At 46.4% G+C, this 27,137-nt stretch overlaps 1 protein-coding gene across 1 annotated transcript; it reads left to right on the top strand.

Moving 5' to 3' along the window:
- Nucleotides 1-27,137, top strand: PRDM12 (PR/SET domain 12). Its single transcript, XM_038746027.1, has 5 exons — nucleotides 1-223; nucleotides 7,350-7,540; nucleotides 10,872-11,027; nucleotides 22,665-22,776; nucleotides 26,755-27,137. Exons 1-5 carry the CDS (start codon nucleotides 1-3, stop codon nucleotides 27,135-27,137), a joined length of 1,065 nt encoding a protein of 354 aa, XP_038601955.1.

Raw genomic sequence — 27,137 nt, 5'->3', positions numbered from 1 at the left:
ATGATGGGCTCAGTGCTCCCGGCGGAGGCCCTGGTGCTGAAGACGGGTCTGAAGCAGCAAGGACTGTCCCTGGCAGAGGTGATCACCTCCGACATCCTCCACAGCTTCCTCTACGGCCGCTGGAGGAACGTACTGGGCGAACAGCTCTTCGAGGAGAAGACCCACCATGCCAACCCCAAGACGGCCTTCACCGCCGAGGTGCTGGCACAATCCTTTTCTGGAGGTGAGTCCTTGCTGAGCCCCCTTTCCCTTTTTCCTCGCCTCCTCCCCATCACCCCATCAGAAATTACTCTATTTATTGATTTATTACTCAATTGATTTATTACTCTATTGATTTATTACTCTGTTACTCATTTATTACTCTATTACTCTATTGATTTATTGCCCTATTGGTTTATTTCACTGGTACATATTTATTCTATTTATTTTAGTTTCTTAGTATGTTTTGTCTTGTTGTCTGTCTCCCCCTTCTAGACTGTGAGCCCGCTGTTGGGTAGGGATACTCTATTTATTTATTTACTTATTACTCTATTTGTACATGTTCATTCTATTTATTTCAGTTTGTTAATATGTTTTGTCTTGTTGTCTGTCTCCCCCTTCTAGACTGTGAGCCCGCTGTTGTGTAGGGATACTCTATTTATTTATTTATTTATTACTCTATTTGTACATGTTCATTCTATTTATTTCAGTTTGTTAATATGTTTTGTCTTGTTGTCTGTCACCCCCTTCTAGACTGTGAGCCCACTGCTGGGTAGGGATACTCTAGTTATTACTCTATTTATTTGTACATATTTGTTCTATTTATTTCAGTTTGTTAATATGTTTTGTCTTGTTGTCTGTCTCCCCCTTCTAGGCTGTGAGCCCGCTGCTGGGTAGGGATACTCTATTTATTTATTTATTTATTACTCTATTGATTTATTTGTACATATTTATTCCATTTATTTCAGTTTGTTAATATGTTTTGTCTTGTGGTCTGTCTCCCCCTTCTAGAATGTGAGCCCACTGCTGGGTAGGGGCACTCTATTTATTTATTTATTTGTGCATATTTATTCTATTTCAGTTTGTTAATATGTTTTGTCTTGTGGTCTGTCTCCCCCTTCTAGACTGTGAGCCCACTGCTGGGTAGGGGCACTCTATTTTTATTTGTACATATTTATTCTATTTATTTCAGTTAATGTTTTGTCTTGTTGTCTGTCTCCCCCTTCTAGAGTGGGAGCCCACTGTTGGGTAGGGATACTCTATTTATTTATTTATTACTCTATTTGTACATGTTTATTCTATTTATTTCAGTTTGTTAATATGTTTTGTCTTGTTGTCTGTCTCCCCCTTCTAGACTGTGAGCCCACTGCTGGGTAAGGATACTCTATTTATTTATTTATTTATTTACTATTCTATTTATTTATTTATTTGTACATATTTATTCTATTTATTTCAGTTTGTTAATATGTTTTGTCTTCTTGTCTGTCTCCCCCTCCTAGACCGTGAGCCCGCTGTTGGGTAGGGACCGTCTCTATATGTTGCCAACTTGGACTTCCCAAGAGCTTAGTACAGTGCTAAGGACCGTCTCTGTATGTTGCCAACTTGGACTTCCCAAGCACTTAGTACAGTGCTCTGCACACAGGAAGCGCTCAATAAATACGATTGAATGAATGACTGAATCACCCCCCCCCCCCCCCCCCCCCGCCCTACCTCCTTCCCCTCCCCACAGCACCTGTATATATGTATTTGTACCCACTGTTGGGTAGGGACCGTCTCTATATGTTGCCAACTTGGACTTCCCAAGCGCTTAGTCCAGTGCTCTGCGCACAGTAAGCGCTCAATAAATACGATTGAATGAATGAATTTGTACAGATTGATTACTCTATTTATTTTACTTGCACATATTTACTATTTATTTTGTTAATGATGTGCGCAGAGCTTTAATTCTATTTGTTCTGACGATTTTGACACCTGTCTCTGTGTTTGGTTTTGTCGTCCGTCTCCCCCTTCTAGACGGGGAGCCCGTTGTTGGGTAGGGACCGTCTCTATCTGTTGCCGACTCGAACTTCCCAAGCGCTTAGTACAGTGCTCTGCACACAGTAAGCGCTCAATAAATACGATTGAATGAATGCTCTCCCTACCCAAGGACCGGTGGGAGGGTGGGTGAAAGGGGCTAGGAAAGGGAACCTGGGGTAAGAATTGGGTTTTCACCCATTTACGTTCACCCATCCATCCATTCAGTGGTATTTATTGAGCGCTGACTGTGTGCAGAACACTGTACTAAACGCTGGGGAAGTACAGATCGGCAACAGATAGGGATGGTCCTTACCCAACAACGGGCCCCCACCCACACCGCGAGGAGTTTCTCTCCTCCAGTCCTTTGTCCCAAAGTTCATTCATTCTTTGAGTCGTATTTATTGAGCGCTTCCTGGCTGCAGGGCGCCGTACTGAGCGCTTGGAGAGTACAAGGCAGCAATAAAGAGAGACCATCCCTGCCCACGACGGGCTCACATGATGATCGATCAATCAATCAATCAATCAATCGTATTTATTGAGCGCTTACTGTGTGCAGAGCACTGTACTAAGCGCTTGGGAAGTCCAAGTTGGCAACATATAGAGACGGTCCCTACCCAACAGTGGGCTCACAGTCTAGAAGGGGGAGATGATGATGAAGGTGGTGGCATTTGTTAAACGCTTACTATGTGCCAAACACTGTTCTAAGCTCTGGGGTGGACACAAGGTGATCAGGTTGTCCCACATGGGGCTCACAGTCTTCATCCCCATTTTACAGATGAGGCAACTGAGGTCCAGAGAAGATAAGTGACTTGCCAAGGGTCACACAGCAAACAAGTGGCAGAGTGGGATTTGAACCCATGACCTCCAACTCCCAAGCCCAGGCTCTTTCCACTGAGCCACGCTGCTTCCTCACGGGGGAGCGTGGCTCAGTGGAAAAAGCCCGGGCTTTGGAGTCAGAGGTCATGGGTTCAAATCCCGGCTCCGCCACTTAGCTGTGGGACTTTGGGTGAGTCACTTAACTTCTCTGGGCCTCAGTTACCTCATCTGTAAAATGGGGTTGAAGACTGTGAGCCCCCCGTGGGACAATCTCATCACCTTGCATCCCCCAGCGCTTAGAACAGTGCTTTGCACATAGTAAGCGCTTAACAAACACCATCATTATTAGTAGTAGTAGTAAGCGCTTAACAGATGCCATTATTTTTATTATTCTTGTTGTTGAAGGGCTCTGGGGGCTGCGAAGAGGCTCTCTCCCCAAACCTTTGTCCCAGAGTTCATTCATTCTTTGAATGGTATTTATTGAGCGCTTACTGGATGCAGAGCGCAGTACTGAGCGCCTAGAAAGTACAGTGCAGCAATAGAGACAAATCCCTGCCCACGAGGGGCTCACATGGGGGAAAAAGGGGACCCCCGCCTATGCTGAAGGGCTCTGGGGGCTGCGAAGAGGCACTCTCATCCTGCTCTTTGTCCCATTCATTTGTTCATTCTTTGAATGGTATGTATTGAGCGCTTACTGGATGCGGAGCACCTGTACTGAGCGCCTGGAAAGTGCAATGCAGCAATAAAGAGGGACAAATCCCTGCTCACAAGGGGGGAAAAGGGCACCCCAGGCTATGTTGAAGGGCTCTGGGGGCTGCGACCTCCTGCTCTTTGTCCCAAAGTTCATTCATTCTTTGAATGGTATGTATTGAGCGCTTCCTGGGTACAGAGCACTGTACTGAGCGCTTAGCAATAAAGAGAGACAAAGACTGTGAGCCCACTGTTGGGCAGGGACCGTCTCTATACGTTGCCAACTTGTACTTCCCAAGCGCTTAGTCCAGTGCTCTGCACACAGTAAGTGCTCAATAAATACGATTGATTGATTGATCCCTGTCCACGACGGGCTCGCATGGGGGGGAAGAAGAAAAGGGAAGAAAACACCACTGTGTGTGCATATTCATTCAGTCATTCAATCGGATTTATTGAGCGCTTACTGTGTGCAGAGCACTGGCCTAAGCGCTTGGGCAGTCCAAGTCGGCAACATCTAGAGACGGCCCCTACCCAACAACGGTCTAGAAAGGGGAGATAGACAACAAAACACATTAACAAAATAAAATAAATAGAATAGTAAATATGGACAAGTAAGTCGGCATCATCTAGGGACGGTCCCTACCCAACAACGGGCTCACGGCCTAGAAAGGGGAGACAGACGACAAAACCAAACACATCAACAAAATGAAATAAATAGAATAGTAAATATGGACAAGTCGGCAACATCTAGGGACAGTCCCTACCCAACAACGGGCTCACGGCCTAGGAAGGGGAGACAGACAACAAAACCAAACACATCAACGAAATGAAATAAATAGAATAGTAAATATGGACAAGTAAAATAGAGTAATATATCTGTACAAACATATATGGGGAAGGGGCGACGAAAGAGGGGAGAGGTTTCCTCCTGTGTAGCCGCCCCCGAGCTGTTTGAGACACCCAACTCCCCCTAATTCTCCTTCTCAGACTCCTTTTGACTTTCTCACTTGCGCCTTTTCTCCCCCCCCAAACCCCTTTTCTTCCCAGTCTCTCCCAGCTCGGCATTTATCTCCATCCCACCGCCCTCCCCTCGCCCCTTTGAGATCCAAGTCCGGGGCATTTAGGCTCTTATTAGGCGTGTAATAGCAGTTGACTCAAAAAGAAGGGATTTTAAATTAATTTAGTTAACTTTGGCTTGACCTGCGAAAGTTCCCACTTAAACCAAGAACTTTAAAAGGGAGCGGGGAGGAGGGGAGTGGGGTGGGGAGGAGAAAAGGGGGGAGAGGGAAAGAGAAAAAGTTTCTTTTCTTTAAGACGTCTCAAGTTCTTATTCCTCATTCATCAATCTGCAAACAATATCTTTCCCCTTCGCTGGCATCTATGGGCGTCCCCCGCTCTTTTCCCCCTTTTAGATTTCTGTTCCTCTCTTAATGTACCATGAAGACTAATTCCATTTCTATTCACATTATGTCAACCATCTAATCTCCCCCATTTTGTAAGGGGAATTCCTCGGCCTCTTTTAAACAAGTTCTCTCCGCATTGAGGCCAAATTTATTGCTACAGCATTCTTAAAGGGCTAATGAATTTAGAATTAGCAATTTCTTTCTAGTTGAGCCTAATGAATGCAGATCACTTTAGCAGCATGACTAATAGCTGGAAGGGCTGAAATAGACACCATTTAACCCCTCTTTCTCAGGCTGGGCGCTCTCATATTTTTCCCCCCCTTTTTCCCAGGTAGTTTAGAAGGGAACCTTGTGAGACACGTTAGGATCCCAGCGGAGGAGGGCGGGAAGGGTGATCGCATCCCCAGCTGCTCTGTAGGGAAGCAACATGGTTTAGTGGCAACAGCCCGGGCCTGTGAGTCAGAAGACCTGAGTTCTAATCCCGCCACTTGTCTGCTGTGTGACCCCAGGCAAGCCGCTTCACATCTCTGGGCCTCGGTCACCTCATCTGTCAAATGGGGAGGGAGATCGTGAGCCCCGCGTGGGACCACCTGATCAATCAATCAATCAATCAATCGTATTTATTGAGCACTTACTGTGTGCAGAGCACTGTACTAAGCGCTTGGGAAGCCCAAGTTGGCAATATATAGAGACCGTCCCTACCCAACAGCGGGCTCACAGTCTAGAAGGGGGAGACAGAGAACAAAACCAAACATATTAACAAAATAAAATCAATAGAAATGGAGAGAGGGAAACAGAGAGGGGGCAGAGAAACAGAGAGACAGAGAGGAAGAAATAGAGGAATGGAGAGAGAGAGAAACAGAGAGGGGGCAGAGAAACAGACAGAGAAAGAGAGGAAGAAATAGAGAAATGGAGAGAGAGAAAGGGCAGAGAGACAGAGAGAGAGACAAACAGGCAGAGACAGAAAGAGAAACAGAGACCTGATCACCTTGTCTCTCCCCCAGCGCTTAGAACAGTGCTGGGCCCCTAGTAAGCGCTTACCAAATACCATCATTATACAGAAGCAGCGTGGCTTAGTGGCAAGAGCGCGGTCTTTTCATTCATTCAATCGTATTTATTGAGTGCTTACCGTGTGCAGAGCACTGAAGCGCTTGGGAAGTACAAATTGGCAACGTAAGTACAAGTTGGCAACATGTTGGCTTGGGAGTCAGAGGATGTGGATTCTAATCCCGCCTCCGCCACTGGTCTGCTGTGTGACCTTGGGCAAGCCACTTCACTTCTCTGGGCCTCAGTTCCCTCATCTGTCAAATGGGGATGAAGACTGTGACTTCTCTGGGACTCAGTTCCCTCATCTGTCAAATGGGTGAAGACTGTGAGCCCCACGTGGGACAACCCAATCACCTTGTATCTACCCCAGCGCTTAGAACAGTGTTTGGCCCATAGTAAGTGCCTAACAAATGCTATTATTATTATTATTCTTTGATGCGAGGACTGGGGTTAGGGTTGGATTGGGACCTCTCTTCCCTTCCCTTTGCGGGTCTTAGCTCTTTGTAGGAAAGGGGGAGGGAAATGTTTGGTCTCCACTACCAGATATTTTGGGGGCTTCTCAAGGCCCTACTGAGAGCTCACCTCCTCCAGGAGGCCTTCCCACACTGAGCCCCCTCCTTCCTCTCCCCCCCCCAATCCCCCCGCCTTACCTCCTTCCCTTTCCCACAGCACCTGTATATATGTGTATATGTTTGTACGTATTCATTACTCTATTTATTCTACTTGTACATATCTATTCTATTTATTTTATTTTGTTAATATGTTTTGTTTTGTTCTCTGTCTCCCCCTTCTAGACTGTGAGCCCACTGTTGGGTAGGGACCGTCTCTATATGTTGCCAACTTGGACTTCCCAAGCGCTTAGTACAGTGCTCTGCACACAGTAAGCGCTCAATAAATACGATCGATTGATTGATTCCCTGCCCCAAATTGGGGGGCGGTCACCGGCCCCTCCCCAAGCTGCAGAGCTCGCCTGTCATTTGGGTCATCTTTTAGACTGTGAGCCCACTGTTGGGTAGGGACCGTCTCTATATGTTGCCAACTTGTACTGCCCAAGCGCTTAGTCCAGTGCTCTGCACACAGTAAGCGCTCAATAAATCATCATCATCAATCGTATTTACTGAGCGCTTACTATGTGCAGAGCACTGTACTAAGCACTTGGGAAGTACAAATTGGCAACATATAGAGACAGTCCCTACTCAACAGTGGGCTCACAGTCTAAAAGATTTGATTGATTGATCTGGGGGCTCCTGGAAGTTTAGAAAACTCCATCCCCCGTGGGGCTTTTTTTCCAACCCTCCAGGCCCGGGCTGGGGCGTCAAAGAGGGGTTCACCCCTTCTCCCACCCACCGGCCCCCCATTTCTCACTCCTCCTCCTCCTCCTCCTCCTCCCCGCCGCAGAGGTGCAGAAGCTGTCCAGCCTGGTGCTGCCGTCCGAGGTGATCATCGCCCAGAGCTCCATCCCGGGAGAAGGCCTCGGCATCTTCTCCAAAACCTGGATCAAAGCCGGCACCGAGATGGGGCCCTTCACCGGCCGGGTCATCTCCCCGGAGCACGTGGACATCTGCAAGAACAACAACCTCATGTGGGAGGTAAGGCCGGGGGAAAGCCGGGGACTGGGCTCCGGGCGTCCTGGGCTCCCGCAGGAGCAACCGGGGCCCTGCCACCTGATCCCATGGGTGAGGGATGTGTGCGTGCATGTGTGTGTGTGTATATGTTTACTCTATTTATTTTATTTGTACATATTCATTCATTCATTCAATTGTATTTATTGAGCGCTTACTGCGTGCAGAGCACCGTTCTAAGTGCTTGAGAAGTACATATAGAGACGGTCCCTATCCAACAATGTTTATTCTATTTATTTTATTTTGTTACTACGTCTTGCTTTGTCGTCTGTCTCCCCCTTCTAGACTGTGAGCCCACCGTTGGGTAGGGACCGTCTCTATGTGTTGCCAGCTTGGACTTCCCAAGCGCTTCGTACAGTGCTCTGCACACAGTAAGCGCTCCATCAATACGATTGAATGAATGAATGAATATGGGTGCGTGCTTGCGTATGCGTGTGGGCTTGCGAGCATGAGGGGATGTGTGTGGGGGAGGCTTGTGTATGTGTGTGGGCTTGTGTGCGTGCGTGTGTGTGTGTTTGTGCTTGTGTGCATATGTGTGCGTGTTTATGTACGTGTGTGGGCTTGTGTGCATGAGTGTATGTGTGGGGGGCTTGTGTGCATGTTTGTGTATGTGTGTGGGCTTGTGTGCCCGTGTGTGTTTGTGTATGCTTATGTGTGTGTGCATGTGTGGAGGCTTGTGTGCACGAGTGTATGTGTGTGCGCTTGTGTGCATGAGTGTGTGCGTGGGGGGGGGCTTGTGTGCATGAGTGTATGTGTGTTCCCAAGCGCTTAGTACAGTGCTCTGCACACAGTAAGTGCTCAATAAATACGATTGATGGTGATGCATGTGTGTGCTTGTGTACGTATGCGTTTGTGCTTCTGTGCATGAGTGTATGTGTGTGTGTTTGGGCATGTGTACCTGTGTGCATGTGTGTATATGTGTGTGTGCTTGTGTGCATGTGTGTATATGTGTGCGCTTCTGTGAATATGTGTGTGTGTAGGGAGGCGGGGGTCGCCCCGCCCGGGGACCCGAGACCCAAACTCCTTGGGAGCCCATCCATTGCACACCTGTCTCCTAGCTGAGAAGATCCCCCCAACCCCAGAAACCCCAACCCCCTTCTCCTCCAGCGTTGCTTGCCCCTGGAGAGAATCAATCAATCAATCAATCGTATTTATTGAGCGCTTACTGTGTGGAGAGCACTGTACTGAGCGCTTGGGAAGTACAAGTTGGCAACATATAGAGACGGTCCCTACCCAACAGTGGGCAGATTCCACCCCCCTCCAAAAAAAAATGAAACCCATTCCCTCCCCTCCTCCAGCGTTGCTTGCAAGTGGAAGGGATCAGCCGGCGGGGTTGGCCGCCACCCTCGGAGCGGAGAAAGCTCCGAACCCCAGCATTGGGACCCGTGGGCTCTAAGGACAATTTGCCCGGAAAGGCAGCCACTATTGAGGTGGGGAGGAAGACGGGCTCTGCCTGCAACCTTGTGTCTTTCTCCCAGCCTCCCCAAAGCTCTTGCCACTCCAGACGGAGACCTTGGTTCAGACCTGCTGAGGAGAGTCTTCCCAGGCTTCAGGCCTCTCCCCTGCCCCTCAAATCTCCTTCAACCCTCTAAAAAGTGTGTGTCTGTGTTTAGTGAGAGAGATTGAGAGAGAGGGTGACACGCTGGCAGCTGCATACTGAAGACCACGAGTAGTGCCATGCTAAAGCGCTTAGTCCAGTGCTCTGCACACAGTAAGCGCTCAATTAATACGATTGAGTGAATGAATATTAGGTTAGATCAATGGTGCACCCAACTCAGGATTCTGCCCCTGAAAGCGGCAGCAGGATGCTTCAAGCTTCCGTGTGATCGTTTCCCTCCTTGACGAGCCACACAAAGGGATGGACCATCCCAAACTGGCCCTAACTGACCCCCTATCAGGGGCCTAACATCTGTGAATCTTCCCAAATCAATCAATTTATTTATTGAGCGCTTACTGTGTGCAGAGCACTGTACTAAGCGCTTGGGAAGTTCGAGTCGGCAACAGATAGAGACGGTCCCTACCCAACGACATCCCACACTTTCCCTCTCGTAATTCCTCAGGAGCCTATTGTCTGTGAGTCTATTCGAATTCTTCCCAAACCTTCCAGCTGACATTGTATTTCTCCCTGACCATTGCTAACTTTTCCCTCTAGTAACTCGATGAGGATCTGTCACCCATGAATTAATTTCAACCCGTCTCGAACGCTATCAATATTTTTATGCCCGCGCAGTTTCTCGTGGAAAGGAATAACCAATTCCTATTACTTACTTTCTCTCACACTGCCTCCTGGGCGTGTGTGCACACATACACACAGGTTTAAAATCCACACTTGGTTCCGTGGAGCTCTGATTGTGTTTTCCATCTGCCGCTTCCCTCTTGTGTGGCTCCAGGATGGAACCTGTCCATTCTGTTTTTCGAAGTTCCCGAATCTATCCTCTTTTCAGAACTCCCGAACCCAGACCAACCCATCTTGCTGCCATCGGGCTTCTCTTGATGATTGGCCAGAACATACACTCTTTTCCCCAGGCCAAATTCATAAGTGGCATATAGTTCTCATAAAGAGATCACTAGCTATAAAAGATCAAGATGGACATTGTAATGAGAGAGATTTCTTTGGTGGGTAGGGAAGTCCATAGAAGAGACCAGTCTACCAGGTTTGCCAAAGGTAGAGTACCACTTCTCCTGGGGAAAATCCAGATTATTCTACCCATTTTTCAGGCAGGGGAACTGAGAGAGATGTAGAGCGGTATGTACCTGCTCTAATCCTGGCTCCGCCAATTGTCGGCTGGGTGACTTTGGGCAAGTCACTTAACTTCTCTGTGTCTCAGTTACCTCATCTGTAAAATGGGGATTAAGACTGTGAGTCCCCCGTGGGCCAACCTGATCACCTTGTAACCTCCCCAGTGCTTAGAACGGTGCTTTGCACATAGTAAGCGTTTAATAAATGCCATCATTACTATTATTGTTGTTACTGCGCAGTTCAGGAGCAAAGAACCTAGGTGTTTCCTCTCTAACCTCAATTGCTCCCCACCCCTTCCCCACACTGCCAAGGGAACTCCATTGTATTACATTCTCCTAGGCATTTAGTACAGTGCTAAGCACTCATTAAATACCACTGATGGACTGATTGATTGATTGGCAGCAGAGGCCAGCTGTTAGAGGGATGATGAGGCTAGATCTCCTGTCCTCCCCAGGGGAGCAGTGCGTGATGGAGTTGGAACGGGTTGGATCCACCGTCCGTTCCCGGTTTCTGGGTTTTCACACCGTTGTTCCCTTTCCCCTTCCTCCCGACGCCCAGGTTTTCAACGAAGACGGTACCGTGCGCTACTTCATTGACGCCAGTCAGGAGGACCACCGCAGCTGGATGACTTACATCAAGTGTGCCCGGAACGAGCAGGAACAGAACCTGGAAGTGGTCCAGATAGGCAACAGCATCTTCTACAAGGCCATCGAGGTGAGAGGAGGGGCTGAGATTTTTTTTTTCCTCCTTGGAGTGGCACCACTTTATAGGATTTCTAACAGACACCAGTGGGATGGACAGTTCATAGTTCATAGGGATGGATTCAGTTATTCATTCAGTCGTATTTATTGAGAGTTTACTTTGTGCAGAGCACTTGGAAAGTAATAATAATAATAATAATGGCATTTATTAAGCACTTACTATGTGCAAACCACTGTTCTAAGTGACAATTCGACAACATTCATTCATTCAATCATAATTATTGAGGGCTTACTGTGAGCAGAGCACCGTACTAAGCGCTTGGGAAGTACAAGTTGGCAACATATAGAGATGGTCCCTACCCAACAACGGGCTCACAAATACCTAATGGGCTCACAGTCTAGAAGGGGGAAGAGAGCACCACTTTACGGGACTTCATTCAGACACCAGTGGGATGGGCAGTGCGTACATCATAGTGAGGGATAGACAACAGAATTCTATACCGGCAACGGAAACCTCCCAGAGCAGCAGGGAGCTGAGTACCAGGATTTTCAGTTTTATTTTAAACCAATGTATATGTTCCATCCTAAAGTTTATTTTAAGGGAATGAAGAGAGAAAGGATTTTTTTCCCCATTCCACTTTGCTCTTTGAACAACGAAACTGAAAAAGGTGTAGGCAACCTCATAGCCCATCCAGGCAGAGGAGGTTTTGTGGGATCTATAACCTGGGGTAAGGATTAGAAAACAGGTAATATCCACATAAAAAAATATAAGAATGCCGAAGAAAAGTAAAAAGAGAATGGGAGAGCTCCATATACGTAGGACGCCTTAACGGAGTTTTTCAAAGTGGAATACGGAATAAGTATCTAGTCATGAAAACTAAGAATGTCCCTAGGAGGAAAATGTGGGAAAATTGAAGATTAGAGAGAGCTTAGAAATTTGACCCGTTCTCATATGCATGGTGAACCAGTTTGCCGCTGGGAAAATGAAACTTAAACAGTGAATGTTCCAAGCTTGAATCTGGTTTCTTATTTTTTTTAATAGTATTTGTTAAGCGTTTACTATGTGTCAGACACTGTTCTAAGCACTAGGGTAGGTACAAGTTAATTAGGTTGGACACAGTCCCTATCCCACACAGGGCTCACAGTCTAAAGCAGGACTGCAAACAGGTTTTTAATCTCCATTTTACTTTGATGAAACTGAGGCATAGAGAAGTTAAAAGACTTGCCCAAATGGCACAGCAAGCAATTGGCAGAGTCAGGATTAGAATCCAGGTCCTCCAACTCCCAGACCCGTGCTCGTTCCACTAAGCCACGGCCAGTGCTCCCATTCCAACTCGAGTTATGCCTCCTTGGATAAAGTAACCTGTGTGGGGAGGTAAATATGGCCTCCTGTCTTACAGCAGGGTTACCCCAAAGGGTCAGGGTGGTTCCAAATGGGCCATGGCGTGTTTTGGGGGGACCGACTGTGCCTCTATGGGCTGCAAGGAGAGGGTCGAAAGAGATCCTGATTAATTGGTTTCTATCCCAGCACTTAGAACGTGCATAGTAAGCACTCAACAAGTACCGTAATTATTATCCTGGTGAATGCTAAAAGAGCCGGAGAGATTGTAAGGATGAGCAGAGACAACAGAAGTACCACTGAGACCAGGTGGCCTGGTGAAGGGAGTGGGCAAAGGTTAGTTACAGCCAGTTTTCATTTGTATGACGCGCTTCCTCAAGGCTTGGAGGTCATTAGCGCCGCTGGAAACAAACTTGTCGAAAGGCAACAGGGCCCAGTGACCCAGGGATTTCCTGAATTGGCATAAAATTCCTCCGAATAACCCAGAGCTCTCCAAATCATATCCTGCCTCCACATAACAGATAGAAACGAAAGAGGAAACAAGAATGGCCTTTGGCCTGACCCAGAATCTGCCCCGATAAGCTCTGGCGCTTCCGAAGGGAAGGATAATTCCTTAGACAGTGGGCCCTATGAGGGAAGGAAGATTCTCTGGATCACCCCGCCAGATTCCCGAGTGCCTCGCACAGGGGGAAAGAAGGGCATGGAAGGTTAAATCAAAAGACTCAGTTTGGGGTTCAAGGTGGGAGAGGGACTCTGTTCTCCCCGTGGGTGGAAGTCTGGATGGATTGACCTTCAGCGCCTGGGGAAAGAATCATTCTTATTTTTACTCAGATCATTGGCTTGGATGCTAGAAATTCTTGTTCGACTACCTGATATTAGCCCTGGTCTGATTCTAATCTTGTTCCTAGAACCAAACGCACACACACTCACGCCCTGATCCCCCTCTAGTGCAAATCTGAAAGGTGAAGTGCCTCTGTAGTTGGAATTCTTGCGTCAAAGACTTGATCCTCTAGATTTACAGGGAGTCGCTTCTCGGGCCCAAGTCCGGGGAGGTGGTGTGGACGATCAGGGAGATAGAAGGGGGAAAATCTGCTTCTGAGGGCAGAATAAAAGTGCTTACCTTGGAATAACTTGATGACATACATTTTTTTTAACACAGCTCACCTAGGGTGGAAATCCGAAGTGAGAGACGAAAAATAAATTAATTTTATGAGTCGGATAAGCTAGTGTCATATGACAGTATGGTGGGCACGGTTGCCCATTTTGTGCCTTGTGGATCCAGAATTATCTTTATTTATTTTTAATAAGAGAAACACAGTAACTTTAATTCTGCAGCAGGAGATGAAGAACGGCAATTGCAATAATTGCACAATTGCAATTGTGAAAAAGCAACGCATTAACTAGGCACTAAGCAAATATACGTAATATGCAGATTGCCTTTTAGAAAACAATCCATTGTATCATCATCAATCGTATTTATTGAGTGCTTACTGTGGGCAGAGCACTGTACTAAGCGCTTGAGCACTGTACTAAGTGCTTGTATCACCATTACATGTTCCTGTTTATATACTTGAATAGTCTGGTTAGCTTTTAAATGCATATGATGTGTATACTTTTTATTTATGACCGTGCGGTGCTTTAAAACTTTGGTCATTCTTTTAAAAAAATGTACCTCAAATCATTGTTTAGATTTCAAGATGTCATAATTGGGAGGTAGAGAAATCAAAGTCAGATTTCACCCTCTCTTCATACCTTTTAGTATGATTTAGAGGGAGATTCTGCCCCATCCCTGCATCCTCCCCCACTCCCAGATTAACTTCCCGGCAGTCGTGATTTAGCAATAATCTGAGTTACTTACATTTCTAGTTTTCCAGCCATCTGACAGGTGTCGATTTGCATCTCTAGGAGAGATTGATGCATACAGCCCCTTCCATCCAAATAAAGAGTAAACTGGCATAAAGAAAAGCAGGACACTGGATGTACAATACCAAAAATGCAAAGCAAAGCAAAGTGCACTATGCTTTTGATTTGGAAAAAAATAAAGAGAATTCCTTCAGCGGTAATATTGCATTCCCAAGTGACCTGCACATTGCTGTTCCCTGAACAAATCAATTGCTCATTCTATTTGATCATAGTTTCACTTTTATCAGTGCTCCCTCTCAGCAGAACATCTATTTCTCTTTTAAAATATATTCTGAACATAAAATATCCTTTCATATCTCACCCTAAAATACAAACTATTCCGTATGTTTCTTAAAGGCTCACTGCTGGAGAGCTAAGGACAGGGGTGACTTTATCAGGCTATTTGGATTAAGTTGGTGAAATTCTATGTTCTGGCTTACCAGCTATAACAGGGGAAGGCTGAGGAAACTTTATTTTATTTTTGATGATATTTGATAATTGCTTAACTATGTGCCAGGCACTGTTCTAAGCTCTGGGGTAGATACAAAGTAATCAGGTGTCCATGTCCCACATGGGGCTCACAGACTTAATCCACATTTTACAGATGAGGTAACTGAGGCACGGAGAAGTTAAGTGATTTAACTTACAGACCAGACAAACGGCAGAGCCGGGGTTAGAACCCAGGTCCTTCTGACTTCCACTAGGCTAGGCTGCTTCTCTAAATCAATTCTGAAAACATGCAGCATGGCTCAGTGGAAAGAGCCCGGGTTTTGGAGTCAGAGCTCATGGGTTCGAATCCCGGCTCCACCACCTGTCTGCTCTGTGACCTTGGGCAAGTCACTTAACTGTGAGCCCCACGTGGGACAACCTGATCACCTTGTATCCCCCCCCAGCACTTAGAACAGTGCTTTGCACATAGTAAGTGCTTAACAAATGCTATTATTATTATTATTATTATTATTATTATTATTATTATTATTATGTTACAGCAAGTTAAAAAGAAAGGAATGCTGGAATATCCACGTTGGTGGCTGTTCTGTTGGTGATGTCTTTGGGTGTTCTGAGATGTAAGCATAAGCGCCAAAGTAGATATGCAGGACAGGAATCTTGGCATAAGCTATAATTGTTTCTAATTCCTTTTGAGAGCCCCCAGCTGTGGGCAGCTCCTCTGGAGATAAGCGCTTAGTCCAGTGCTCTGCACGCAGTAAACGCTCAATAAATACAATTGAGTGAATGAATGAATGGAGATGTCACCCCCAGTGGCATTCTAAATCTAGGTTTTAATTCTTGGATTTTTGTTTTGGTTTTTTTAGATGGTGTTTTTAAGTGCCAGGCACTGTACCAAGTGCCGGGGTAAATACAAAGTAATCGGGTTGGACATAGTCCATGTCACACACAGGGCTCACAGTCTTAACCCCCATCATCATCATCATCATCTATCGTATTTATTGAGCGCCTACTGTGTGCAGAGCACTGTACTAAGTGCTTGGGAAGTACAAGTTGGCAACATATAGAGACAGTCCCTACCCAACAGTGGGCTCACAGTCTAAAAGGGGGAGACAGAGAACAAAGCCAAACATACTAACATAATAAAATAAATAGAATAGATATGTACAAGTAAAATAAATAAATAGAGTAACAAATATGTACAAACATATATACAGGTGCTGTGGGGAAGGGAAGGAGGTAAGATGGGGGGGGTGGGGGGAATACCCCACTTTACAGATGAGGTAACTGAGGCACAGAGTAGTGAAGTGAGGTGCCCGAGATCACACAGCAGACAGGTGGCAGATTCAGGATTAGAACCCAGATCCTTCTGACCCCCAGGCCTGTGCTCTATCCATTAGACCACTCTGTTCTACTGGGTAGTCTTTTTTGGTGGGGAGAGAGGCCCTTATTTAAATAAGAGGCCCTTTTTCTAAAAGAAACACTAAATCTTATGTTTTTTCCTTAAAATCAAAGTCACTTTCAGGTTAGGCATGCAGAAAAGCACGGTAGACTTACAAATTTCCTTACTGTGGGCCTGGTTTAAAAGAATCCATATCTCACCCAGTCCTCTAGCCAGACACTGAAGTGTTGTTGCCAACTTGTACTTCCTAAGCACTTAGTACAGTGCTCTGCACACAGTAAGAGCTCAATAAATACGATTGATTGATTGATTGAAAACAGTTAGAATTTTAAAAAGGTAAATGTTGCCTTTGACTAGCTTTCCGGCAATGCTGCAGCGTATAGTGTTTTGAGGTGGAGGAATTTTTTGTCTTGGATGCCCTAAGCATCAAAATCGACATTTCTCCTGGAAACAGAAATGGAAAATAGGGATGGGGTGTGGCTTCCAGACAACTTTGTGACTCCTTTTGTGAGGTTATGTCACTGTATTAGCTTTGATAAATGTCGGCCAGCAAATACAAACCCTCTTTACTAATGCTAAAAAAAAGCCCGGCTCATTGGGGGAAGGGGGTCCTGAGCCCAGTATTCCAAAAACTGCTTCATCTGCAACCCAAGAGACTGAGAAGGAGCAAGAAAAAGAGGGAATGCCGAGAATATAAAAGTTATCCACTTTAAAAAAAATGAGTACAGAGATAACTAAAAATTCTGCCACATTCAAGCCTGAAGCCAGTGATAGACAAATGTGTCAGAGCCACTTGGTGAATAAAGGATCTGGGGTTCACTTTCTGTGTGACTTTGGGCAAGTCACTTCACTTCTCTGTGCCTCAGTGACCTCATCTGTAAAATGTGGATGAAGACTGTGAGCCCCACGTGGGACAACCTGATCACCTTGTATCCATCCCAGTGCTTAGAACAGTGCTTTGCACAGAGTAGGTGCTTAACAAATGCCATTATTATTATTATTATTCTTATTATTTCTGCCCAAATTTGAGTCTCTTCTGTCTAGCCTTGCTTCCTTTGGGCAAGTCACTTAACTTCTCTGTGCCTCTGTTACCTCATCTGTTATATGGGGATTAAGACTGTGAGCCCCATGTGGGACAACCTGATTACCTTGTATCCCCCTCCCCCAGTGCTTAGAACAGTGCTTGGACATATTTACTATTCTATTTATTTTATTTTGTTAATAAGTTTTGTTGTTTGCCTCCCTCTTCTAGACTGTGAGCCCGTTGTTGGGTAGGGACTGTCTCTATATGTTGCCAACTTGGACTTCCCAAGCGCTTAGTACAGTGTTCTGCACACAGTAAGCGCTCAATAAATACGATTGAATGAATGAATGAATGAAAGGAAGCGCTTAACAAACGCCATCCTCCTCCTCCTCCTCTGGAGGAAAAAACACCAAATTCCCAGCAGCAGAGTTAACTTGAATCAATAAGGCTATCAACTCTACAGACAAACCTTTCAGAGAAATCCAAAATACTACCAGTCCACAAACATCTTTATCAGGCTCCCAAATGTGCATCTCCTTCCCCTTTTTTTTTTTGCCTCTGGAGGCAACGTACATCGGAAGCTTGAAGAAATACAGTATGGTGATGGGCTGAGTTTTAAAATTGCGCTCTAATCCTCACTAACCTGTCTCCTGAGATCTTTTTCTGCCTGGTCTAATTTCTTTCAGGCCCTGACCTGGTGGCGTAGTGGCTAGAGCAGAGGCCCGGGAATCAAAAGGTCGAGGGTTCCGGCTCTGTCACTTGTCTGCTGTGTGACCTTGGCCAAGTCGCTTCACTTCTCTGGGCCTCAGTTACCTCATCTATAAAATGGGGATTGAGACTGGTAGCTCCATGTGGGACAGGGACTGTGTCCAACCTGATTTGCTTGTATCTACCCCAGCGCTTAGTACAGTGCCTGGCACACAGTAAGCACTTAACAATTACCACAATTATTATTATTGTTAATTAGCAGGGTTTAAGGAGTGCATCGTAGACTTGCAGATTCAAGTTGTTCAAGTCTTGCATTATTCTCTTTTTACCTGTCTCCTGCACATTTATAACCATTGCCAGGCTTTCAACAGCTGTAACTCTTCTCCTGCCTGGCATCCCCCCTATTTCCTGAGATGAAGTCTGTGAAGGCCCCGAGAGAACAAGGTTGCAGCTGGGACACGGCTACGTTTGGTCGAGAACAGCTCCCCCGTTAACCAGTTTTCTTCTTTTTTCTTTTTAATTTTTGCTGTTAATGGTATTTGCCAAGTGCTTACCTTATGCTAGGTACTGTACTAAGCGCTGGGGTAGATACAAGCTAATCAGGTTGGACACAGTCCATGTCCCACATGTGACTCACAGCCTTAATCCTCATTTTACAGACGAGGGACCTGAGGCCCGGAGAAGTGAAGTGACTTGCCCAAGGTCACACAGCTGACAAGTGGCGGAGGCAGGATTTGAACCCATGACCTTCTGACTCCCGGGCCTGGGCTCTATCCTCTAGGCCATGCTCCTTCTTAGTTGGTAGCCAGGAGCCACACATCTAAACACACGGGTCTTAAACGTGTTGGCCAGGATACTCTGATTTGGGAAAAGGAATAGAGTTTGGCTTTATATAGCAGAGAGAGCTAGGTATTTTTCCTTTTGCTGTAATTTTCATTTTCCTCTCCTCTGTTGGACTGCCAGGTTGTGCAATAAATAACTTTGCTCTAATTAGATCAGTGCTAACTAGGACAGTGCTCTGCACACAGTAAGCGCTCAATAAATACGATTGATTGATTGATTGATCCCATCTCCATTCAATCAATTCAGACTAGAACACACTCTTATCTCTCTCATTTTTGTGTGTCCCCCCAGACCCTCCCGATTCCATACCACCTTCCACTTTCCCCTTCCCTCGATTTCTCCTCTTGGTTATGCAGCCGATTAGAAAGCAATAATTCTGTAATCCCCATAGGGAAAAGTGCTTTATCTTCTCCAGGCTTAGAGCTGTGCCTGGCACCTAGTAAGTAATAATACTTACTAAATAATACTATTATTATTCCTGGCACCTAGTAAGTGCTTAACAAATACTATAATAATAATAATGATAGCATTTATTAAGTGCTTACTATGTGCAAAGCACTGTTCTAAGCGCTGGGGAGGTTACAAGGTGATCAGGTTGTCTCACGGGGGGCTCACAATCTTCATCCCCATTTTACAGATGAGGTAAATGAGGCCCAGAGAAGTGAAGTGACTTGACCAAAGTCACGCAGCTGGCAATTGGCAGAGCGGGGATTTGAACCCATGACCTCTGACTCCAAAGCCCGGGCTCTTTCCACTGAGCCACGCTGTTTCTCTAATCTATTATTATTCTAATTCCAGCTCCCCACATTGCCTGCTAGGTGACCTTGGGCAAATCACTTCTCCGGGCCTCAGTTACCCCATCTGTAAAATGGGGATAAAGACTGTGATTAAAGTGGTGTCCTGGGTGGAAGGATCCCTGGGTTCTGTTTCCTCTTTCTGACAGTGTCTCAGTTTGAGGTTATGAGACTGGGTTTACCGCTATTAAGTGAGATTGGGTTGATGCTTGGAAGTCAATCAATGAATCAGTGATATTTATTGAGCACGTACTGTGCGCAGAGCACTGTAAACTCATTGTAGGCAGGGAATAGGTCTGTTATATTGTTATATTGTACTCTCCCAAGGGCTTAGTACAGTGCTCAGCAAGCAATAAGCAAGCGCTCAATAAATATGATTGACTGACTAACTGATACCGAGCACCTGGGGGAGTATAATGCAAGAGAATTGGTAGACTTGATTTCTGCCTTCAAGGAAGTTACAGTCCAATAGGGGAGGGAAACCTTAAAATAAAATATAGATGGGGGAGGCGGCAGAGTAGAGAGATATGTATAGAAGTGTTGTGGGCCTGGAGTGGAGTGACTAGCAAATGCTTAAAGGGTGCAGTCCCAAGTGAATAGGGTGGGAAAATGAGAGGTTAGTCAGGGCAGGCCTCTTGGAAGAGTTGCGATTTTAATACGGCTTTGAAGATGGGGAGGGAAGAGAAGCTCATTCATTCATTCATTCAATTGTATTTATTGAGCGCTTACTGTGTGCAGAGCACTGGACTAAGCGCTTGGGAAGTACAAGTTGGCAACATATAAAGACGGTCCCTACCCAACAGCGGGCTCTCAGTCTAGAAGTGGGGAGACAGACAACAAAACAAAACATATTAACAAAATAAAATAAATAGAATAAATATGTACAAGTAAAATAAATAGAGTAATAAATATGTACAAACATATATACATATATATAGGTGCTGTGGAGAGGGGAAGGATGTAAGGCGGGTCGATGGGGAGGGCTCAGTAATACGATGCTCCTTATGAACCTACCTGCCTCTTGTTCCTCTCCATTCTAGTCTGTATTTCACTCTACTGACCGGATTATTTTTTCTCAGAAACCGCTCAGTCCATGTTTCCCCACTTCTCAAGAATCTCCACTGGTCGCCTCTGCACCAGTCAGAAACTTCTTACCGTCGGCTTTAAGGCACTTTATCAACTCTCCCCCTCCTGCCTCACCTTGCGACTACAACCCAGCCCACACGCTTTGCTCCTCTAACACAAACTTACTCTACCTCAATCTTCTCGGCTCTCCCACCGACCCCTTAACGCGCATTATTTTACTCTGGCCTTCAGATCCTACAGACCACCAGTCTCCCCAACTTCAAAGTCTTACTAAAATCACCTCTTCCAAGAGGCCTTACCTAATACCTCATTTCCCCTATTGCCGCTCCTTCTTATTTGCTCTTCCTTCTTCTTCACTGTGCACTCGGGTGGGTACTCCCTAAGTTCTTGATCAATCAATCAATCGTATTTATTGAGCACTTACTGTGTGCAGAGCACTGTACTAAGCGCTTGGGAAGTACAAGTCGACAACAAGTTCTTGATCTTCACCCCAGTCTCATGGCATTTTTGTGCCTATCCTTATACTCTGCCATTTACCTTTTCTGTATTGTATTTTAATGCCTGTCTCCCACTATAGACTGTAAGTAAGCTCCTCGGGAGCCGGGTTCATGTCTACCAACTTTATTGCACTTTACTCTCAGAAGCTCTTAGTACAGTCCTCTGCACATAGTACATGCTTAATGAATTCCTTTGATTGGTTGATGATACCACTGGAGCATTATTATTATTATTTTTTTGGGTCGCTTCTCAGAGGCTCTTAAGGACACTGTCAATAGTGCTGTGAGTTTTCAGTGGAGAGATCCTTGTTTCTTTTTATGGTATTTGTTAAGCTCTTCCTTTGGGTCAGGCACTGTACTAAGTGCCGGGTAGACCTAAACTAATCAGATTAGACATAGTCCCTGTCCCATTTGGGACCTCAAAGTATTAATCCCCATTTTACAGATGGGGTAACTGAAGCACCAAGAAATGAAGTGACTTGCCCAAGATCACACAGCAGGCAAGTGACAGAGCCAGGATTAGAATCCAGGTCCTTCTGATTCCTGGGTCTGTAGTCTTTCCACTAGGCCATGCTGCTTCTTAGCTGAGCTTGTCATTCTGCAGTGCCTGGGAAGGCCAGACCACCATGAAGAACTTGGGACAATGGCAGATTCATTGACCTGCAGGCAGTTTTCTTGGACTTGGGGCAAACAGGAACCTAAGATGATAATTCCTAATTCTCTCCAGCCTGGTTAGTGCCTGGGCTGTATCTCCCCCAGTGCGTAGAACAGTGCCTGGCACATTGTAAGTACTTAATACATACCATTATTATTATTATTTTCATCCCAGCTCCCCCAGTTGCCTGCTAGGTGACCTTGGGCAAATCACTTCACTCCTCCGGACCTCAGTTACCTCATCTTTAAAATGGGGATTTAGACTGTGAGACCCATGTAAGACATGGACAGTGTCCAACTTGATTAGCTTTCATCTAACCCAGTGTGTCTGGCATAAAGTAAGTACTTAAATATCATTTAAAAAAAAAAGTTCCAGAGTGTTGCACATCTTAATTCCCCTGTTATTCAGGCATCAGGGCTCAATATGTATTCAACAATAATAACAGAATAATTCTGTTAATAATCCTTCCTCTCCCCCTCTCCATCCCCCCGGCCTTACCTCCTTCCCTTCCCCACAGCACCAGTATATATGTATATATGTTTGTACATATTTATTACTCTTTATTTATTTATTTTACTTGTACATATTTATTCTATTTATTTTATTCTGTTACTATGTTTTGTTTTGTTCTCTGTCTCCTCCTTCTAGACTGTGAGCCCACTGTTGGGTAGGGACCGTCTCTATATGTTGCCAACTTGTACTTCTGAAGCACTTAGTACAGTGCTCTGCACACAGTAAGCGCTCAATAAATACGATTGATGATGATGATGATAGGGACCGTCACTATATGTTGCCAACTTGTACTTCTGAAGCGCTTAGTACAGTGCTCTGCACGCAGTAAGCTCTCAATAAATACAACAATGAATGAATGAAAGATTAACAGAATCCAGATTCATGGATTTAAAATGACTCAGATTTCCAGATGACTAACTCTTGGTCTTCCCTTCTTACAGATGATTCCTCCTGATCAAGAGCTCCTGGTTTGGTATGGGAATTCCCACAACACCTTCCTGGGGATCCCCGGAGTCCCAGGGCTGGAAGAGGAGCAGAAGAAGAACAAACATGGTAGGGAAGGTTCGGTGGGCAGTAATTATAGGGGACCAATGTGGGCTTTTGTCCTGCTGCTTCCTTCCTGACTAGGGGCAGTGATGGTTATCGCTCAGTGGGGAGGAGGAGAGGCAAATACCCTCTCCCATTTAAGTCCCGTTGGCCTTTTTGTGTGCCCCGCCTCGAGGCAAAGCAGATAAAGAGGGAGAAGCCCTCCCTGGCAAGCCTGGCCCCCCAATATCCACCCTCTTGCTGGAGGGGGGCCTGTCTGGCCCTGCTGAGCTCCCGTGACTCTGCTGTCTTCTGGGGCTCTGGATTCCTCTTCTGGTCTGCCGGGATGAGGCTGCCGACGCGATCACAGCTTCTCTGGCTCTCCCTCTCACAGCAGCAGGCCAGCGGAGGGCACGGCTAACCTCCGTTTGAGTGAAGAACTTGAAATATTTGCCGCCGTCCTCTGGCTCGATTCCCCTCTACGGTGTCCCCTCGCATGGGGACTAGGGGGTGGAAGTTGCCCCACAGGGTGAGAAGGCCGTCGATTAGGGAAGAGGGGAAGCGCCGCTCGGCACTCTGATCAAAAGGGGCTGCAGGCTTAGGGAAGTCGTGGCTTAGTGTATAGAGCACCACGGGCCTGGGAGCCAGAAAGACCGGGGTTCTAATCCTGGCCCTTCCTCTTATCTGCTGTGTGACCTTGGGCAATTCACTTCACTTTTTTGTGCCTCAGTTACCTGTAAAATGGGGACTAAGAGCGTGAGCCCTATGTGGGACAGGGACTGTGTCCAACCTGATTAACTTGTATCAACCCCAGTGCTTAGAACAACGCTTGGCACATAGTAAGTGCTTAACAAGTACCACAATAATAATAATAATGATTATTATTATTATTAATAGACTCCATCACTTGGCTCCCACTAGGCCTTAGCCATCCAGGGGCAGAGCGGAGGCTTTTGGGTTGTCCATCTCTTGTCAAGGAGGGAAGCTGAGGAATGTCAGACAACCCAGAAGCGCATTCATCCAGAATTCAATATGTCTAGAACTGAACTTCTCACTTTCCTTCCTAAAGCTTCTCCTCACAGTTGACATCACCACCGTCCTCCCCATCTCTCCTGCCCATGACCTAGGCCTTATCTTAACTCCTTCCTCTCTTTCAACACCCATATTCAGACTGTTGTCAAATCCTCTTGGTTTTTCCTCCACGATGTTTCCAGAATCCATCCTTCCTATCCCTTCAAATAGTTACCAAGCTGGCCCAGGTACTTGCCATATCCCAGCTTGGCTTCTGCATCCTCCTCTCCTTGGTCTCCCTGCCTTTAGTGCAGCCCCTCTCCATTCCATTCTTCATTCTGCTGCCAGCTCATTTTTCTAAATCGTCACAGGGCTCACAGCTTCCCATTCCTCCAAATCCTCCAACGGTTGCCAATTCCTCTCCTCATCAAGCAGAAACTCCTGACTACTGACTGTAAGGGACTCAATCAGCTATCTCCCTCCTATTTTTCCGCTCTTTTCTCCCTCTACATCCCAGCTCACGATCTTTGCTTCTCTCAAGCTGTGCTTCATTCTAGTCTCTCATGCCACTGACCTTTTAGTCACCACCTTCTCCACTTCTTGGAACTCCCTCCTCCTTCCTATCCAACAGGCCGCTCTTTTCCCCCATCTTGAAAAACCCTTCTAAGAGAACATCTCCAAGAGAAGCAGTGTGGCTCAGTGGAAAGAGCCCGGGCTTGGGAGTCAGAAGTCATGGGTTCTAATCCCGGCTTCACCACTTGTCAGCTGTATGACTTTGGGCAAGTCACTTAACTTCTCTGTGCCTCAGTTACCTCATTTGTAAAAGGGGGATTAAGACTGTGAGCCCCCCGTGGGACAACCTGATCACCTTGTAACCTCCCCAGCGCTTAGAACAGTGCTTTGCACATAGTAAGCGCTTAATAAATGCCATTATTATTATTATTATTATTATTAAGAGGCCTTCCCCGAGTAATCTCGAATATCCTCTCCTTGTACTCTCTGACTGTCATTTCAGTGCTTTTTGTAATGGTCCCTGTTAAGTGCTTGCTATGTGCTGGGCACTGTACTAAGCTCTGGGGTAGATTCTAGACTGTGAGCCTGTTGTTGGGTAGGGGCCATCACTACATGTTGCCAACTTGTACTTCCCAAGCGCTTAGTACAGGGCTCTGCACACAGTAAGCGCTCAATAAATATGATTGAATGAATGAATACAAGTTAATCAGGTTGGACACAGTCCCAGTTCCACATAGGGCTTACAGTTTTAATCCCCATTTTACATAAAATGTAACTGAGGCACAGAGAAGTTAAGTGGCTTGCCCAAGGTCACAGAGCAGAAAAGTGGTGGGGCTGGGATTAGAACCCAGTCCTTCTGACACTCAGGCCCATGTTCTATCCCCTAGGCCATGCTAGTTCTGCTTCACCTAAGCCCTTAAAGAGAAGCAGCGTGGCTCAGTGGAAAGAGCCTGGGCTTTGGAGTCAGAGGTCATGGGTTCAAATCCCCGCTCCACCACTTGTCGGCTGTGTGACTTTGGGCAAGCCACTTCACTTCTCTGTGCCTCAGTTGCCTCATCTGTAGAATGGGGATTAAGACTGTGAGCCCTATGTGGGACAACCTGATCACCTTGTAACCTCCCCAGCACTTAGAACAGTGCTTTGCACATAGTAAGTGCTTAATAAATGCCATCATCATCATTATTATTATTATTAAAGGAACACCATACCAATAGTATTTACGTACATACCTTATATGCTCTATCACCCTTCTTACCTCACCATATCGTAAACTCCTTCAGGTCGGGGATCGGGTCTTCTGAACTCTCCCAAGCGCTTAGTACAGTTCTTTGCACCCAGCAGATGCTCAATAAATGATGTTAAATTGACTGATTCAGAACCCTGCTTGAACTGATACTTAAGTGGACAGGGAAAAAAGAGCAGGGAGGAAATTGTAGAGAAATGGTAGGTCAAGAATCCACCAGTCAGTCAATCAATGGCATTTATTGAGTGCTTACTGTGTGCAGTGCACTGTACTAAGCACTTGGGAAAGTGCGATACAACAGAGTTAAGAAAAGCAGTGTGGCTTAATGGCTGGAGCATGGGATGGGAGTTAGAAGGACGTAGGTTCTAATCCCAGCTCTTCTGTGTGACCTTGGACAAGTCACTTAACTTCTCTGTGACTCAGTTACTTCATCTGTCAAATGGGGATTAAGACTCTGAGCCCCATGTAGGGCCTGGTTACCTTGTATCTACCCCAGTGCTTAGAACAGCGCCTGGCACATAATAAGTGCTTAAAAAATGCCAAAAAAAAGAAAGAGTAGTTAGACACCATCCCTGCCCACAAGGAAGGAAAGCCACTTCTGGGAGGGGGAAGGTGACCCTAATTCCATTTTCAAAAGTACCTTGGCTTCAGATTCTCACCTGTTCCTTCTTCATCACAACCTCTCTGATCACCCCCGTAATGCCTCTGATCCTTGGTTATCCTCAAGTCAATGGAGCAGCCTCCCGGGCACAGATGGAGGGATGACGACAAGACTGTAAGCTCGTTTTGAGCAGGGAATGTGTCTCCTAACCCTGCTGGCGTGTAATAATAATAATGATAACATTTATTAAGCGCTTACTATGTGCAAAGCACTGTTCTAAGCGCTGGAGAGGTTACAAGGTGATCAGCTTGTCCCACGGGGGGCTCACAGTCTTAATCCCCATTTGACAGATGAGGTCACTGAGGCCCAGAGAAGTGAAATGACTTGCCCAAAGTCACACAGCTGACAATTGGCGGAGCTGGGATTTGAACCCGTGACCTCGGACTCCAAAGCCCGGGCTCTTTCCACTGAGCCAAGCTGCTTCTCCAAAGGTGTATTGTCCCAAGGGTTTAGTCCAGTGTTCTGTGCACAGTTAAGCGCTCAATAAGTTCAACTGATGGATGGTTGGAGTTGATGGACGATCAGGCGGGTCACCCACGTTTTAACACGGCCGCTCTGCTCTCTTGTTCCCCGACAGAGGACTTCCACCCGGCGGACGCGGCGGCCAACACCGCAGGCCGCATGCGCTGCGTCATCTGCCACCGCGGCTTCAACTCCCGCAGCAACCTGCGCTCCCACATGCGCATCCACACTCTGGACAAGCCGTTCGTCTGCCGCTTCTGCAACCGCCGGTTCAGCCAGTCCTCGACCCTCCGCAACCACGTCCGCCTGCACACGGGTGAGCGCCCGTACAAGTGTCAGGTTTGCCAGAGTGCCTACTCCCAGCTGGCCGGCCTGCGGGCCCACCAAAAGAGCGCCCGCCACCGTCCCCCCAACGCCTCCCTCCAGGCCCACTCGCCGGCCCTCCCCGTCCCCCACCCCACCTCCCTCGCCCACCACATACCCACCATGGTTCTGTGA

Source organism: Tachyglossus aculeatus, chromosome 4, assembly GCF_015852505.1.
Source record: "Tachyglossus aculeatus isolate mTacAcu1 chromosome 4, mTacAcu1.pri, whole genome shotgun sequence".
Lineage (NCBI taxonomy): Eukaryota > Metazoa > Chordata > Mammalia > Monotremata > Tachyglossidae > Tachyglossus > Tachyglossus aculeatus.
The sequence above is the reverse complement of the archived record's forward strand: the minus strand, read 5'-3'. Positions and strand labels throughout refer to the sequence as shown.